The sequence below is a fragment of the Grammomys surdaster genome, unplaced genomic scaffold, assembly GCF_004785775.1.
Source record: "Grammomys surdaster isolate TR1022 unplaced genomic scaffold, NIH_TR_1.0 373, whole genome shotgun sequence".
In the NCBI taxonomy this organism is placed as follows: domain Eukaryota; kingdom Metazoa; phylum Chordata; class Mammalia; order Rodentia; family Muridae; genus Grammomys; species Grammomys surdaster.
Window position 1 is genome coordinate 9083883 of NW_021604792.1, and position 18493 is coordinate 9102375.

The 18493-nt window shown below is 38.3% G+C and overlaps 1 protein-coding gene and 1 pseudogene across 1 annotated transcript; one reads left to right on the forward strand and one right to left on the reverse strand.

Annotated features, from left to right (window-relative positions):
* LOC114632402 lies at positions 1–7142 on the forward strand (annotated as a pseudogene).
* Positions 7143–13467: 6325 nt separating this feature from the next.
* Positions 13468–14403, reverse strand: LOC114632431 (taste receptor type 2 member 42-like). Its single transcript, XM_028780934.1, has one exon. The coding sequence runs from the start codon at positions 14401–14403 to the stop codon at positions 13468–13470; it is 936 nt and encodes a 311-aa protein (XP_028636767.1).
* Between the last annotated feature and the right edge of the window lie 4090 nt (positions 14404–18493).

The window sequence follows — 18493 nt, forward strand, 5'->3', positions numbered from 1 at the left end:
ATGGATGGAATCACACAGAGCAGGTTCACATTCATTGTAATTGTAGAAATAATAATAGGATGGATTGGAAATGGATTCATAGCTCTGGAGAACTGCATGCAATGGGTCAAGAGAAGAAAAATCTCTGCAGTGAATCAAATACTCACAGCCTTGGCTTTCTCCAGAATCTACCTTCTTATGATAGTGTTCACTGATATATCAGTGTCTGCACTGTACTCTCATGATTTTTAACTAAAAAAGTGGTAAATTTGATTAATTTTAATTTCCATTTGATTTTCAGCAGCATGTGGCTTGCTGCATGACTTGGCCTTTTTTATTTTCTTAAAATAGCTAATTTTTCTAACTCTATTTTTGTTTATTTAAAGATAAGAATTAGCCAGGTTGTTTCAGAGACTTTGCTTTTGTCTTTGGCCCTCTTGTTTCTAAACACTCTGCCGATAAACTCACACATTGATACAAAGATGGCTGACTACAGAGGATGTCTGCTGTATGATTTGACTTTAAATAACACTGTATCATTTACAGGGTCATTTTAATCATAAACAACTGTATTTACACATCCATACCCTTTACTCTTTCGAAGTCCACTTTACTCCTGCTCAAATTCTCCCAGTGTAGACATTACAAGGAGATGCAACAGCATGCACAAAGATGCAGGGATGCTCTCGCCAGTACCCACATTAAGGTCTTGAAAAACTTCAAAGTCTGGCTCTTTCCGCACAAATTTGTAGTAGTGAGTTGTTGAAAAACATTCTTCCACTTCCGTTCCTCCCCTGCCTGGTCCTGTGGGCTGGGGCAGACACAGAGTTGGTCTGATCCTGTCCTGTGGAGATACTGACTCCTGAGTCATCCTAGAGGAGTCACTGCACTCACAGCAGCCGAGGAGCCACTGTACTCAGAGCAGCTGACACTGAGTTGATCTACTCCTGTCCTGTGGAGATACTGATTCCTGGGTCATCCTAGAGGAGCCACTGCACTCAGAGCAGCTGAGGAGCCACTGCACTCAGAGCAGCAGACACCAAGATTAGGATCATAAGACTACAGAGACATCTGGACTCTGAGGAGCTCTGCAACAAGCAAGATAACTGAAAATACAGACTCCAGTCTTACACAGTGAGGGCAGGCAACACTAGAGTTAACCAGAGGGTGAAAGGCAAGCACAAGAACATAAGCAACAGAAACCAAAATTTCTTGGCATCATCAGTACCCAGTTCTCCCAATATAGCAAGCCCTGAACACCCCATCACACCTGAAAAGCAGGATTCAGAATTAAAATCACTTCTCATGATGATGATAGAGGATTATAAGAAGGAATTAAGTTACTCCCTTAAAGAAATACAGGAGAGTACAAGTAAACAGATAGAAGCCCTGAAAGAGGAATCACAGAAATCCCTTAAGGAAATGCAAGAAAACACAAAGAAGGAATTAAACAAAAACATTCAGGATCTGAAAATGGAAATAGAAACAGTAAAGAAAGCTCAAAGGGAGACAACCATGGAAATAGAAAACTTAAGAAAGAGATCAGGAGCCATAGACGCAAGCATCACCAACCGAATACAAGATATAGAAGAGAGAATCTCAAATGCAGAAGATACTGTAGAAAATATTGACACAGTTGTCAAAGAAAATGCAAAATGTAAAAAACTCCTAACTCAAAACATCCAGGAAATCCAGGACACAATGAGAAGACCAAACCTAAGGATATTAGGTATAGATGAGAATGAAGATTCCCAACTTAAAGGGACAGTAAATATCTTCAACAAAATTATTGAGGAGAACTTCCCTAACCTAAAGAACAAGATGCCCATAAACATACAAGAAGCCTACAGAACACCAAATAGAATAGACCAGAAAAGAAATACCTCCCGTCACATAATAATCAAAACATCAGATGCACAAAACAAAGAAAAAATACTAAAAGCAGTAAGGGAAAAAGGTCAAGTAACATACAAAGGCAGACCTATAAGAATTACACCAGACTTCTCACCAGAGACTATAAAAGCCAGAAGAGCCTGGACAGACATCATACAGACCCTAAGAGAACACAATTGCCAGCCCAGATTACTATACCCAGCAAAATTCTCAATCACTATAGATGGTGAAACCAAGATACTCCATGACAAAACCAAATTTGCACAGTATTTTCTCACAAACCCAGCACTTCAAAGGATAATTAATGGAAAATGCCAACACAAGGAGGGAAACTACAACCTAGAAAAAGCAAGGAAGTAATCTTCCAACAACCCCAAAAGAAGATAACTATACAAACATAACTTTAACTCTAATAGCAAAAATAACAGGAAGCCACAATCATTTTTCCTTAATATCTCTTAACATCAATGGTCTCAATTCCCCAATAAAAAGACGCAGACTATCAGACTGGATACACAACAAGACCCAGAATTTTGCTGCATACAAGGAACGCACCTCAGTGACAAAGACAGACACTACCTCAGAATAAAAGGGTGGAAAACAATTTTCCAAGCCAGTGGTCCCAAGAAACAAGCTGGAGTAGCCATTCTAATGTCAAATAAAATCGACTTTCATCCAAAATTAATCAAAAAAGATAAGGAAGGACACTTTGTACTCATCAAAGGAAAAATCTACCAAGGTGAGCTCTCAATTCTGCACATCTATGCTCCAAATGCAAGGGCACCTACATACATAATAGAAACTTTACTAAAGCTCAAAACACACATTACACCTCATACAATAATAGTGGGGGATTTCAACACCCCACTCTCAGCAATGGACAGATCATGGAAACAGAAACTAAACCGAGACACTTTGACATTAACAGAAGTTATGAAACAAATGGACTTAACAGACATCTATAGAACATTTCATCCTAAAACAAAAGAATATACCTTTTTCTCAGCACCTCATGGTACCTTCTCCAAAATAGACCATATAATTGGTCACAAAACAAGCCTCTACAGATACAAAAAGATTGAAATAATCCCTTGCATCTTATCAGATCACCACGGAATAAGACTGGTCTTTAATAATGACAAAACCAATGGAAAGCCTATGTGCAGATGGAAACTAAACAACTCTCCACTCAATGATGACTTGCTCAAGGAAGAAATAAAGAAAGAAATTAAAGAGTTTTTAGAATTCAATGAAAATGAGGACACATCATACCAAAAATTGTGGGACTCCATGAAGGCAGTGCTAAGAGGAAAACTCATAGCTATAAGTGCCTACAAAAAGAAACTGGAAAGAACACACACTAACAAGTTGACTGCACAACTAAAAGCTCTAGAACAAAAAGAAGCAAATACACCCAGGAGGAGTAGAAGGCAGGAAATAATCAAACTCAGTGCTGAAATCAACCAAATAGAAACAGAAAGAACAATACAAAATATCAATAAAACCAGGAGTTGGTTCTTTGAGAAAATCAATAAGATAGATAAACCATTAGCCAGATTAACCAGAGGGCACAGAGACAGTATCCAAATTAATAAAATCAGAACGGAAAAGGGAGACATAACAACAGAAACTGAAGAAATTCAAAAAATCATCAGATCCTACTAAAAAGGCCTATACTCAACAAAACTGGAAAAACTGGAAGAAATGGACAATTTCCTAGACAGATACCAGGTCCCAAAGTTAAACCAGGAGCAGATAAACCATCTAAGTAGTCCCATAACCTCTAGGGAAATAGCAGCAGTCATTAAAAGTCTCCCCACTAAAAAAAAAGCCCAGGACCAGATGGTTTTAGTGCTGAATTTTATCAGACCTTCAAGGAAGACCTAATACCAATTCTCTTCAAACTATTCCACAAAATAGAAACAGAAGGAACACTACCAAATTCGTTCTATGAAGCTACAATTACACCCATACCCAAACCCCACAAAGACCCAACAAAGAAAGAGAACTTCAGACCAATCTCCATTATGAACATCGATACAAAAATACTCAATAAAATTGTAGCAAACCGAATCCAAGAACACATCAAAATAATCATCCATCATGATCAAGTAAGTTTTATCCCAGGAATGCAGGGATGGTTCAATATTCGGAAATCCATCAATGTAAACCACTATATAAACAAACTGAACGAAAAAAAACACATGATCATCTCACTAGATGCTGAGAAAGCATTGATAAAATTCAACATCCCTTCATGATAAAAGTCTTGGAAAGATCAGGAATTCAAGGCCCATACCTAAACATAGTAAAAGCAATTTACAGCAAACCAGTAGCCAACATCAAGCTAAGTGGAAAGAAACTTGAAGCAATCCCACTAAGATCAGGGACTAGACAAAGCTGCCCACTCTCCCCTACCTATTCAATATAGCTCTGGAAGTCCTAGCCAGAGCAATTAGACAACAAAAAGAAGTCAAAGGGATACAAATAGGAAAGGAAGAAGTCAAAATATCACTATTTGCAGATGATATGATAATATACTTAAGTGGCCCCCAAACTTCTACCAGAGAACTCCTAAACCTGATAAACAACTTCAGCAAAGTGGCTGGTTATAAAATCAACTCAAACAAATCAGTAGCCTTCTTCTACATGAAAGATAAACAGACTGAAAAAGAAATTAGGGAAATGACACCCTTCACAACAGTTGCAAATAATATGAAATACCTTGGTGTGAATCTAACCAAGCATGTGAAAGACCTGTACGACAAGAACTTCAAGTCCCTGAAGAAAGAAATTGAAGAAGATCTCAGAAGATGGAATGATCTCCCATGCTCATGGATTGGCAGGATTAATATAATAAAAATGGCCATCTTGCCAAAAGCAATCTACAGATTCAATGTAATCCCCATTAAAATCCCAACTCAATTCTTCACAGAGTTAGAAAAGGAAATTCTCAAATTCATATGGAATAACAAAAAACCCAGGATAGCGAAAACTATTCTCAACAATGAAAGAACTTCCGGAGGAATCACCATCCCTGACCTCAAGCTATACTACAGAGCAATAGTGATAAAAACTACCTGGTATTGGTACAGAGAAAGGCAGGAAGATCAATGGAATAGAATTGAAGACCCAGAAATGAACCTACACTCCTATGGTCACTTGATCTTTGACAAAAGAGCTAAAACTGTCCAGTGGAAAAAGGACAGGATTTTCAACAAATGGTGCTGGTTCAACTGGAGGACAACATGTAAAAGAATGAAAATTGATCCATTCTTATCTCCTTGTACAAAGCTCAAGTCTAAGTGGATAAAGGACCTCCACATAAAACCAGATACATTGAAACTAATAGAAGAGAAGGTGGGGAAGACCCTCGAATACTTGGGCACAGGGGAAAAGTTCCTGAACAGAATACCAATGGCATATGCTCTAAGATCAAGAATTGACAAATGGGACTTCATAAAATTGCAAAGTTTCTGTAAGGCAAAGGACACTGTCAATAGGACAAAACGACAACCAACAAATTGGGAAAAGATCTTTACCAATCCTACATCTGATAGAGGGCTAATATCCAATATATACAAAGAACTCAAGAAAGTAGACTCCAGACAACCAAATTACCCTATAAAAAATGGGGTATAGAGCTTAACAAAGAATTTTCAATGGAAGAAACTCGAATGGCCGAGAAGCACCTAAAGAAATGTTCAGTGTCCTTAGTCATCAGGGAAATGCAAATCAAAACAACCCTGAGATTCCATCTCACTCCTGTCAGAATGGCTAAGATTAAGAACTCAGGTGATAGTAGATGCTGGCGAGGGTGTGGAGAAAGAGGAACACTCCTCCATTGTTGGTGGGACTGCAAGATGGTGCAACCACTTTGGAAATCAGTGTGGCGGTTCCTCAGAAAATTGGACATAGCATTACCTGAGGATCCAGCTATACCACCCCTAGGCATATACCCAGAAGATGCTCAAACATATAACAAGGACATATGCTCAACTATGTTCATAGCAGCCTTGTTTATAATAGCCAGGAGCTGGAAAGAACCCAGATGTCCTTCAACTGAGGAATGGATTCAAAAATGTGGTATATTTACACAATGGAGTATTACTCAGCTATTAAAAACAATGAATTCGAGAGGTTCCTAGGTAAATGGATGGAACTAGAAATTATCATCCTGAGTGTAGTAAGCCAATCACAAAAGAACACACATGGTATTCACTCACTGATTATTGGATATTAGCCCAGAACCTTGAAATGCCCAAGATGCAACTCACAGGCCACATGAAGCTCATAAAAAAGGAAGACCAAGTGGGGGTGATTCAGTTCTTCTTAGAAGGAGCAACAAAATACTCAAGGGAGCAAACATGGAGACAAAGTGAGGGACAGAAACTGAAGGAGGGGCCATTTGAAGACCTTTCCACCTGAGTATCCATCCCATGTGCAGTCACCAAAGGTAGATGCTGATGTGGAAGTCATGAAGTGCATGCCGATAAGAGCCTGATATGGATGTCTCCTCAGAGGCCTTCAAGAGTCTGACATATTCAGAGGCAGATGCTCACAACTAGCCATTGAACTGATCATGAGGTTCTCAATGGAGGAGTTAGAGTGAGGACCGAAGGAGCTGAAAGGGTTTGTGGCACCATGAGGAGAGCAACAATACCAACCAACCACAGCTCCCAGGGTCCTAACCACCAGCCTGGGAGCACTTATGGAGGGATCCAGGGCTTCAGCTGAATATGTAAGAGTGGAGGGCCCTGCCGGGCACAGGTGGAAGAAGAGATCCTTGACCTCATGAAGGCTGGACGCCCCAGGGGGTGGGAATTTTGAGGGTGGGGAAGTTGGATTGGGGGGGGTAGGTGGGGGTTACATCCACGGAGAAGAAGGAGGAGGGATAAGAGGATGGGGGGGTTCTCAGGTGGGTGGGGGATGGGGTAAGGGGATAACATATGAAATGTAAATAAAATATCCAATAAAAAAATAAATTAAAAAAAAAATAAATAAATAAAAAATGATTCTCAAAAAAAAAAGAAAAGAAAAACATTCTTTATATCAGATTCTGCAAGATTGTTGCACCAGTTTTTCCTTCAGGACACTTGTGTGTCTTGATCTGGGGAGATACAAACCTGAGAGGGACCTCTCTTTCTGTGCTATGGTGGCTGAAGCACAGGTTCACATCATGGGTCCCTAAAGCATATTACAGATCAGCTTGCATATTCTTAAAGACACTGAGTTCACAGGAATTCTCCAAGATTATTAGTTTTCTTTAAGAAATAGTTTTGCATTGCTTTATCATTTTTGTGCATCATATCTGATAAAAGTTATATGCGGGGGGCTGGAAAGATGGCTCAGGTGTTAAGAACACTGACTGTTCTTCCAGAGGTCCTGAGTTCAATTCCCAGCAACCACATGGTGGCTCACAACCATCTGTAATGGGATCTGAGTCCCTCTTCTAGTATGTCTGAAGAGAGTGACAGTGTACTCACATACATAAAATAAATAAATCTTTAAAAAAAAAAAAAAAGTTATATGCGAATATTTCATATGAGGAGCACAATACACATGTATAATTTAAAATTATAAAGTTATAATAGATAAAATGCAGTATACTTCAGATATCAAGTTAACTAAAATGATTTCTTGCTTTAAGTTTAATTGAGAAAGAGTTTGGAAGATGCTGAGAGTCATGAGCTACTTAATTATAACTATGATACCCAAAGTACTAGTTTCAGAATTTAACAAGCTTAAGTAAACATAATTTTAGGACTATGTAATGTATATTTACAAATATATTATTTACCTACATGATCTTTAAACCGTGTGCTATAATTCTGTCTAAATTTCAAAAATGTAAAATATGTAGAGCTCATGATAATTTCATGAGATGCTAATTACATAGTTATGCTTCTTTTTGTCATCATGTACCAGGACTGACATTCTTTTTTTTTTTTTACATTGGTACAATTCATTTATTTAATTTTTTTTTGCTAACTTTTTTTTATTTAATTTTTTTTGAACATGAAATGCTTTTTTATAGCATGTTTTACAAGGGGAGGGGTAAGAGGGGCCAGGTGGTGGAAAAGTACAGAATCTTCTTGGCCTGTGCCTTGAAACATGTCATAGTCTATACGGTACACTGCCTTGAATTATGATCTACCTGCTGTTCTTCAGATGATATGGTACACTGCTTGAGTTATGGTCTCCCTGCTATTCTTAAGAAGATATGGTACTCTGCTTTGAGTCTATCTGCAGTTGCTAAGCAGAATCTTGCAGTTGCCAAGCTTCAAAGGACATTGTGCATGTGAGGAAAGGTAGGGAGTGAGGGTAAGGGCGAGGGTCCTGGCTTCTGGCATCTCCCCCTTCTCTGTTTAGTTAGAGAAGGTGTCTTATGATCAATCCCAACTATGTGAATTTTGAATTTGGATGTCTAATTATGGGGGGTCTTAGACAAGTTCACAACCCCAAAACACTGATGTGAGACGAGTCACATCGATGGTCGAAGGCTTTAGGCTGTCTACGATGGGCAATGTCTAGGGACTTCGATGTGGGTGAAAGGAGGGTGAGAGCCCTGTCTTAGGCCATGTAGGCTGCACCCACTCCCAGCACCACACACTCCTTTTCGGCTGCATTGGGTGGGCCCCTGGGAAGTGGACCTACAATAATCCCATCATTGGGCTAACTCACAGCCATCCTAGCAGGACTGTCATTCTACTGGCTGTCAAAGAAATAGAAAATTGCAATATTTTGTGGGTCAGTCAACACATAATCAGCACAAATTCTTTTAAAATCATTTAATTATTATATATACAGTGGAGTGTGTGTGTGTGTGTGTGTGTGTGTACATTTAAATGATAAAACACACAGATGAAAGTTAGAAGACAGCCTGAAGAATTTGGTCCTTTTCACCACGTAAGTTCTGAAGATCAAGTACGTATCATCAGACTTGGCAGCAAGAAGTGTTACCAACTCATCATCCCTAACTCATCTAATTTTACATGTTGTTATAATATTGTAAATAGTAGAAATTAAATGAGCAAAATATATTTTAATAGGTGCAAATGCTCTGAGATATGAAACAGAGGGAAACACAATTTGTGCCTCTATTTAGGGTGTTAAATACTGTGTTCAGTATCATATAATTGAACTTGTTTTGGAATTTAAGAATTTTTTATCCCTCTCAGAGAAAAAAGGGAAGGAAGATTGGAGGAAGGACTGTGGAAGTAGGTGACCTGGAATGGTGGCATGAGCTGGATTTAAAGTGAATAAGTAAAAATAAAATTAAAATTAAAAATTAAAAAGGAGGAGAAATGAGGTACAGATCTAAACAGGGAATTTACAAAGGAGAAATGTAAAATGATCAAGACACACTTAAAGAAATGTTGAAAGTCCTTAGTCATCAAAGAAATCAAAATCAAGATGATCATGAAATTTCACCTTACTCTAATTAGAATAGCTAAGATCAAAAACTCAACTGACTGCACATACTAGTGAGGTAGCACAGGAAACACTTTTCTTTTGGTGGGAGTGCAAAGCTGGACAACCTCTCTGGAAATCCATCTATCAGTATTACAAAAAATTATGAATAGTGCTTCCTCAAGACCCATCTATACAACTCCTGGGCATCTATCCAAAAAATGTTCCATGATCCCAGAAATTCACTTGCTGAACTGTATTTATGCCAGCTCTATTGTTAATAGCCAGAAACTGAAAGTAACCCAGATGCCCCTCAACCAAAGAATGGACACAAGTTGTGGTTTATTTGCACAATGAAATAGGATTACACTATTTCAATAGGATTCACTATTTATATATTAATATACAATATATGATATTATATATTAAAGACAAAACATCATAAATTTTACAAATTCATAGATGGAACTAGAAAATATCATCCTGAGTGAGGTAACCCAGGCCCAAAAAAACAAGCATCATTGAAGTCTAGCATGACTGTTCTCTGAGAGGCTCCACTAAGCAGATGACTGAAACAGAAGCAGAGACCCACAGCCAAACATCAGCACAGCAGCTCAGGGAGTGTTATAGAAAAGTTGGGGAAAGGATCAAGAGACCTGAAGGGGATAGGAACTCCACAGGGAGACCACTTGGGACAACTAATCTGGATCCTTGATAGCTGTATTAAAATAGAAAAAGAAAGTTGTCTCTTAAAGTTGAGTGGATGAAAGTTGAGTTTGCCAGTCCAGTATGCTGATTACTGAGAGTCTTTGCTATCTATGCATACCAAAGCTTAGCTCAGAAAACCTGCTTGCTGCTTAAGAACAGATTTTCCTTAAGAATTTATTTCCATTTTTTTGTAAACTGTTTTCTGCTCTGTTAAAATAAATACAATATCATTTACAAATGATGTAATGTTAGATTTAGATTCTATGTTACGTTCATTGGACTAATAAAGGCTTGCCTTTATTTCCTGCCTCTTTGATAAAAGACTAGAATTTCTTTTCAGTTCACTTTGTTTGAATGTTACTACTTCCTCAGATTATTGAGACTTCCCTTTTGGAAAGTTTGGCTTAAAAGTTTAAAGCTAAGGACTTAGTATATGTAAAACCACTGCACTGCCTATTCCTTCTGTTCTGACTCACTAAAATGTTACATGAGCTACATGCAAATGATTATTGAGAAAGGAGGAAGTTGTTTAGTTCATGTGTGTCCACTTTATGAAATGTGCCCATGATTGTTTCAGAAAGCAGATTTAAAACAAATAAAAATCAGAAGCTGGGAGTCAGATTCCCAATAGGACTCCTGGCATTTTGTTTTAAAACATTTGCAAGGGAGGGAAGAAGAAAGAAAGGAAGGGATGGAAAAAGAGAGAGGGAGGAAGAGAGAGCAAGGAAGGGGGGTGTTCACGTAGCCTTGTTCAAATCTCTTATGGACTTTCTAATAAAATTCTGCTTCTGAACAAAAGAGAGAGGAGAGAGAGGAGAGAGGGAGGGAGAGAGAGAGACAGAGAGACAGAGACAGAGACAAAGACAGAGACAGACAGAGAGAGACAGAGAGACAGAGAGAGAAAAACAAACAAATAAAAAGAAAAACAATTTAAGCTGTGGGGCCACTACAGGAAGGCTGAGAAGTCTATAGAGCCTTTGAGAAGAAGGCAGGGTAGGATGAGCTTTCAGAGTCTGCAATAACTCAAGAAAAAGCTATAAATGCAGGTTTGAGCAATAATGATTTTAAAAATTGGTTTTGTAGATCTGGATAAAAAGATGGTAGAATAGAATCATGTCAGACCTGAGACAAGAACTAGAGAAACGGTAGCAGCCACAGATATGGGAGTACATACAAAGGCACATGTTGCCAAATAGGGCTGGCCCTCATGCCACCTGGAAGCTTGGTCCACCACTGGGCCTGCCTTGCCCAGGTGTTACCTGATAGGCTTTCAAGAGGTATGGAACCACTGAAGTTGTTCCTCCTGCTGCTCACCCTGCAAAGGGTAGGAAAGTACAAGAATGCATTGCTGCCCACGGCCTACACACATGATGGTCATGCTCTGACACTAAGTGCACCTGACAGTAAAGACGGGGAGGTATGCAGCAGCCTGGAACTCTTGGAGGTCCTGTCCCCAAATATGATGGCCAATCACACTATCACCCTGATTGAGCAACATCTGGATATCTATGATGAGGAACAGTTTTTTTTTTCTGGATTAGGCCTCTTCAAACTATCCTGGTTCATGCTGCGAGAGATAATGTTGATATCCATAGTCTGTAAGGCCACGTGATACCATGAAGATGTTTGTGGTCCACGTTGTTCCTAGATATCATGTTGATCTCACTGGTCCATGCTGCTGCAAGCTTGTTTAGGCAAAGAAATTTCTTCTGCAGAGGTATTGTAGTATCATGACTTCAGACTCATTACTGAGAATAAGAAAAATCAAAGGTTTTTGTGACAACCTCTTGATACCTTCTCCTAACCCCACAAAATAACGGGGGAACAGTCCACACAGGAAGCTATTGAAGACTGCCTTTAACATTGTGATAAAAATGCTAAAGTGTAGCTCTTCATTGTTGATGCCCTATTGTGGGGAAAATTAAAAAAAGGCCGCCACAGCGGGGCAAGCTTGCGCCGCTGTGGCAGGTCCCACATCAGGGAAGAAGATCCTACGGTTCCAGCTGCCTGAGGGCCTTGGCGGCGGCGGGCCCCAGTAACACGAGGAAGTCCTTGGTTCCAAAAAGGTTTATTGTCATGACGGATAATAGATGGATCTAGGCGTACCCCCAAAAACTCAGGGCAGTCCCGAGTTATATAGGGAGGGAGAAAGGGGGAGGATTAGGGGAGGATCTGGGGGAGGAATGTTTAATTTGCTCTGCCCTCTGGTCTTCATTAGTATGTAAATCTCTAGGGCTTGAGGCCTAAAGCCTGGCCTATGTGACTCTATGGAAACGTGGCTGTTTTCAGGATCCTAGATGATGGGAGGTACCGAACTCCTGCCGGTTCTCACGCAGAATTCCACGGAGAATCTCGGGGTTCTAAGTACCTGCTCAACCATGACCCAGGATACCCTTATACAGTCCCACACCCTATGGTTGTGCTGGTGAGGAGGTAGCTCAGTTCTCTTTAAGAGGCCCTCCTCTGGTAGGTTGCCCATGCTCCAATGAATATGTGGATAATACAAATTGGACTAGGTGTTTTCTGTCTTTTTGGTGAGCAGGCTGTGCAGCGGTGAGAGGATAGACCTTCGTGTAGTCCAAAGCAAGAATTTTTGTGGTGCATTGTAGGACATTTCCAAATAATTTATAAAAATATTACATTAGTGCTGTGGGGGAAGAGCCTCATAAAAGAAGACAATCAATAACAAAACTTGCATTTGTATGAGAACATTAAAATATGATTACAGACAGCACATCTGCCTTATGACACAAACTCAGACTGTAACCTCATCATTATGCAATGACCAAAACAGCAATAGGTCTGAGCTGTGGAGACTGAAAAGATGGCTCAGCAGGGAAGAGCACTTGTCCAGGCAGAGGACTCAAGTTAGTTCCCAGTACCCACAGTGTTACTCACAGCAACCTGTAATTGTATTTCCAGACAATCTGATTCCCTCTAGTGAACTCCCTGGATACAAGACATATATGCAATGGCATACATGCAGACAAAACATTTATAAAAGTAAAGCAAATAAATACAGAACTATACAGAACTAGAGATAAAGATAGATAGATAGATAGATAGATAGATAGATAGAGAATTAACATAATGTAAAACATGAGTTGCTGTTTTTCTTTCTGTAACTTTAGATTTTCTTAATCTCCTATCAACATTCTGCCCATCTTCTACTTATTGAGGCTTACAAGTAACTTTGATATCTAATGAATCATAAACCTTTACTGTAAATTGTAATTTCATACCTTTTGCCTGTAAAAATTAAAAATCTTTTAAAAATATTTGAGAATATAAGTAACAAAAATTTTAATTAAATTATACAAACATTGGTTTGTGTGTCATAACCTGACTGTGAGATGATTTTCTTCTCATAAAAGCAGTATGCTCTAGTCCATATATGTTCAGCAGTACTTAAAAGAACTAAGCAGAAGAACAGTTCAACAATGACCTTCCAAGTCTCCCTGTTAAGCTGTTCTCCTAGTATAGACTGAAGACTCTGTGGAGGGAGAGGATCAGCTCTTGAAACTGTCTTTGAAGATGTTGCAGGACACTCATTGCTCTCTGTCGAAGCTTGCTATTTCCCAGGATGAGAATAAATGAGTGAGTTAGGGGAAAGATGTTTAATGTTAACCAGACAAAACTAATTGACCTGTTCAATGGAAACAAATATGCTAACCACAGTGCCACATGCATACAAAAAATGTGAATTATAAAAAGAACAAGGAAAGACACCAGCATTTTCATGGCTTTCTTGTGGATCTTGGTTCTGGAATCTTCAGTGGTGGTAGAAATCCGAACAAGGTTTTGGGAGCTCTTCACCAAGGAAAAGAATAATAGGAGCAATGATGCTAGAGACACAAGAAATGGGACTAAATACATAATATCAAAAACAATTATGTTTTGAATAGCAATGTTCTTAATTATATCTGAAAATGAAGTCAGATTACTTTTAGGTATCACATAAATATCTCTCCAAAGATGAAGTATTTCAAGCAGTAGAAAATAAAAAATCAAGAAGAGGAAATAAAATACAAGAAAAATGACCAGTGCTCCTCTCAATCTCCACTTCAACCAGAGGAAAAGGCGATAGGAGAAGTGGACGATTTGGAATAAGTAGAAAATGCTGAGGCAGGTGGCAAGCCACGTTGACAGTTGATCAGTTATAAACCAGAATATATCAGTGTACTTTGCTAGATTGTAAGAATAATACAAATGAGGAGCTAGTTCTAGTATAGTTGCATTAATAAATACCACCAACAGAGAGCTGATTCTGGAAGCTGCCAAACAGAGCAGGATGAAGTTGATGAAGGAGATTTTCTGGTTCTTGACCCAGTCAGAGCAGTTTACTAGTCCAATGAACACATTCCCCAGCATTCCAGTTATAAATACTGCTATTACCAGTATCAGATACATTTGATCAATCCTGTATGCAGTTACATAGGAAAAGGGAATCCACACTTCTAGTAATTTCCCTCACTGATCAGTTCTCAAACAACCTTCCACAGAAAATCACTCTTTTCCATATTTATCTTTCTCCTTTCTACTGTAATTTCAGCTTTGATTAAAAACTCCTTCAACTGAGTAGATATTCAAAAATACTTAAGAAAAATCTTAGCCCTACTTTTTTGTCACTTTTCAAGTTTAGTCCCACAATTAATCCATCAAGATCTGTTTATGAATACAGCCCTACATTTTTACTTAAAGCTATTTTAAAAGAAATATATTCTAATACAGATAGTCTCTATGCCTACATCATCATCCACATGCCCTTAAATTTCCCATTGATGCAATGTCTGAAGTGATTAAGTCAAATATATTAAAATACAAATTTGAATCAGATTTTTTTCATTGTAATATGTTCCTCCTCACCTGAAACATTAAACTCTGTGGAACCAGATGTCTTTGTTAGTGTTCAAAGTTGGTGGTAAGAGAATTCTCAAGTGTTAACCTCTACAGGGCATAGGGTAGAGAGGATATCCTTGGTCCTATGAAGGCTAGATGCCCCAGTGTGGAGTTGGGAGTGGTAAGTTGGGTAAGGGCACATCCTCATAGAAGCAGGAGGAGGGGCGATGAGATAGGGAGTTTCTGGGTGGGAGGAAATGGGGAAAAGTGATAACATCTGAAATGCAAATAAAATATCCAATACAAATTAGTTTTAAAAAATAATATATTGCAAATCAACAGCCAACCTCAAATTAAATGGAGAGAAACTTGAAGCAATCCCACTAAAATCTTTTATGAGACAAGGTTGCCCACACTCTCCCTATCTGTTCTCTATAGTACTTTAAGTTCTAGCTAGAGCAATTAGTCAACAAAAGGATATTCAGGTTATACAAACTGGAAAGGAAGGGGTCAAAGTACCACTATTTGCAGATGGTATGATAGTATACATAAATGACCCCCAAAATTCCACCAGAGAACTCCTACATCTGATAAACAACTTCAGCCAAGTGGCAGGATATAAAATTAACTAAAACAAATAAGTAGCCTTTCTTTATATAAACAATAAACAGGTTGAGACAGAAATTAGGCTTCACAATAGCCACAAAGAATATAAAATATCTTGGTATAACTCTTACTAAACAAATGTAGGACCTGTTGAACCAGAACTTCCAATCCATAAAAAAAGAAATTGAAAAAGACCTCAGAAGATGAAAAGGATCTCCCATGCTCATGGATAGATAGGATTATCATAGTGAAAATAGTCATCTTACAATCAGCAATCTACAGATTCAATCCAATTCCCTTAAAATTTCTACCACAAATCATCACAGACACGGAAGGAACAATTTTCAACTTCATTTCCTGCCAGGAGCCAGCCCTGGCTTGGTGGGAGGAGAAGGAAGGGGGTCTCTTCTTTCTTCTCCTCCTCGGTTCTTCTTGAGGCAGGAAAGGGGGTGGGAAGAGCATCATCATCAGGGGATAAGACATAGAATTAGGCTACTTAGCTGGCCTGCCCTCTGGTATCTTCTCTGTCCAGAAATTGCAGTTTCTGTGAGCACTTTCTACTTCAGCCCAAGGACAGCATAGAATTAGGCAAATAGCCTTTGTACTCTCACTTGGCAGGCACTGCTAGGCTCTAACTTAGGTCTGTTAATTTGAGGTCACAGGAAGAAAAGACACTTAGATAAGTTATTATAGTTTATTATTAAGTGTAAAAAGGTTCCTATGAAAACTATCTAAGAGAAAAGGTGGAACGGTCCTAAGTGGGGAAAGAGAAAAAAATTTTAACAAAGGAAAAATTCTAAGTGGAGAAATTCTAAGCAAGGAATAAAGAAAGGGGAGAAAGGGCGGCTCCTAATGAACTTCTACATTTATGACTACTCTATTCTACTACTACCATGACTACTGCTATGACTCCCACTTCTTTGTCTTTGTCTTCAGAACTTATACATCATTCAGAGTACATCGTCATATGTTACGAAGTTCATCACAAGTTCACACCAAAATTCAAATCATAAATTGAAATAGAAGTTTACAACAGAGAATGTTTACATGCATATTCATTAGGAGTAATTATCTGACTAAACATCCATCACCTGTCTAGCTCCACAGGTTCACCGAAGATTTAAAATTATAACTAAGAAATTAGTGAAGTTTTGTATAGATAAACCCAGACAATATTTTTTCTTCTGTCCTAGCACCTATTATAAATCGTGAGTTCCCTTTTAGTGACCTTTGATTAATTGTTTACAACCACATTGGAATGTGCTCTGAGTAGGAGAAAGTCTGGTTACAATCTAAGGGCAATTAGCTGATGAAACTCAGGAGACTGGCAGAGTTCTTATTGAAGTTTTGATTATCAGAAAGGGGCTTAATACCAGTCCTACTATAAAAGAGCTTAATAATCATTGATATAATTTTAGGAATTCTTGTAGAATTATCATTAAGAAAAGAAGTTGTCTATTTGTCTATATAGCATCTGTTTAAGACAGTACATCTTCGGGAATCTACACAGATCTGCTCCAAAGGGGAGTGCTATTGTTTAGTGATTGTTACATATGTTTAATAATAAAAATAGGAAAGGCATATTAATAGCAGGAATCTTTCCTAAAATAAGTTCCCCACAGCCTTGCCGGATGAGTACACACTAGTCACAGATTATATTATAATCCAAGGCATGCATTTCAGGATGATCACCTGCTAATAATTAGCTTGTCCCATTATGGCTCCTGACAATTTCGAAAAACAAGAAGTCCCGGGATAGCCAAAAATTTTTCTAATAATCAAATAATTTCCATTGGAATCACCATTCCTGACTTCAAGATGTACTATAAAGCAATAATGAGAAAAAATTATGTCACTTGTACATAGACAAATAGTTGAATCAGTGGAATATAACCGAAGACCCAGAAGTAAATTGCTATACCTAAGGACACTTGATCTTGACCAAGAAGCCAAAAACATACAGTGGAGAAAAGAAAGCATCTTCAAGAATTGATTCTGGTCTAACTGGCAGTCAGAATGTAGAAAATGAAAATAGATCTGTATTTGTCACCTTGTACAAAGTTCAAGTCCAAGTGGATCAAGGACCTCAACATAAAACCAGACACACTGAATCTAATAGAAGATAAAGTGAGAAAGAGTCTCGAACTCATTGGGACAAGGGAAAATTTTCTGAACAGAACATTAATGGCTCAGGCTTTAAAATAGCAATTGATAAATGGGACCTCATGAAACTGAAAAGCTTCTGTGTAGCAAAAGACACCATCTATAGTACAAATTGGCAATCTACAGATTGGAATAAAAATCTTCACTCACCCTACATCTAACAGAGAACTAATTTCCAAAACATATAAAGAGCTCAAGAAGTCAAAAAGGAAAACCCAAATTACCCATTTTAAAAAATGGATATAGAGCCAAACAGAGAATTCACAACAGAAGTATCTCAAGTGGCTGAGAATCACTTAAAAAAAAATGTTCAAATTCCTTAATCAGTGGGAAATGGATTTAGTATTAGCAGCACTGATTTATGAAATTTGTTAAAGAATATAATTCAACAAACTTTAATGTTACCTTTTGATAAAGTCTCTAAAGTGATATAAAACACTTTTCAGAAATTTCTTTATTAATTAAATTCTCATATTCAAGCACAGAAATAATGTTCTCTTACAAGGAAGTATATCTCTCCCAGCAATCACCATAGCTATCTTGGTCACCTTTTCACAGTACTGAGGACGCTCATTCTGCTGAGCCATGACTAAAAGTGACGCTCAGGGAACAGGTCTCTTTGTGTGTATGAGGAGGACTGAGTTCTACCTAAGCTTACCAAACCACAGCTAACAATAAGCTTCCATCTTTTGTCTGCTAACCTTGACCTAGAATGTTTTCAGCCTCTGGAACTTACTGCTGATTAAATTCACCCTTTCTAATTCTTTCTAGACTCTGGCTAGCTCATTCAATTCATCTGTTCTGGCTCAAGATATCTTATTCAATCTGGCTTCTCTAAGATTCTCAATGAGTTTCTCTGCTTCTCCTCAATCCTACTTGGGCAATTTGTTCT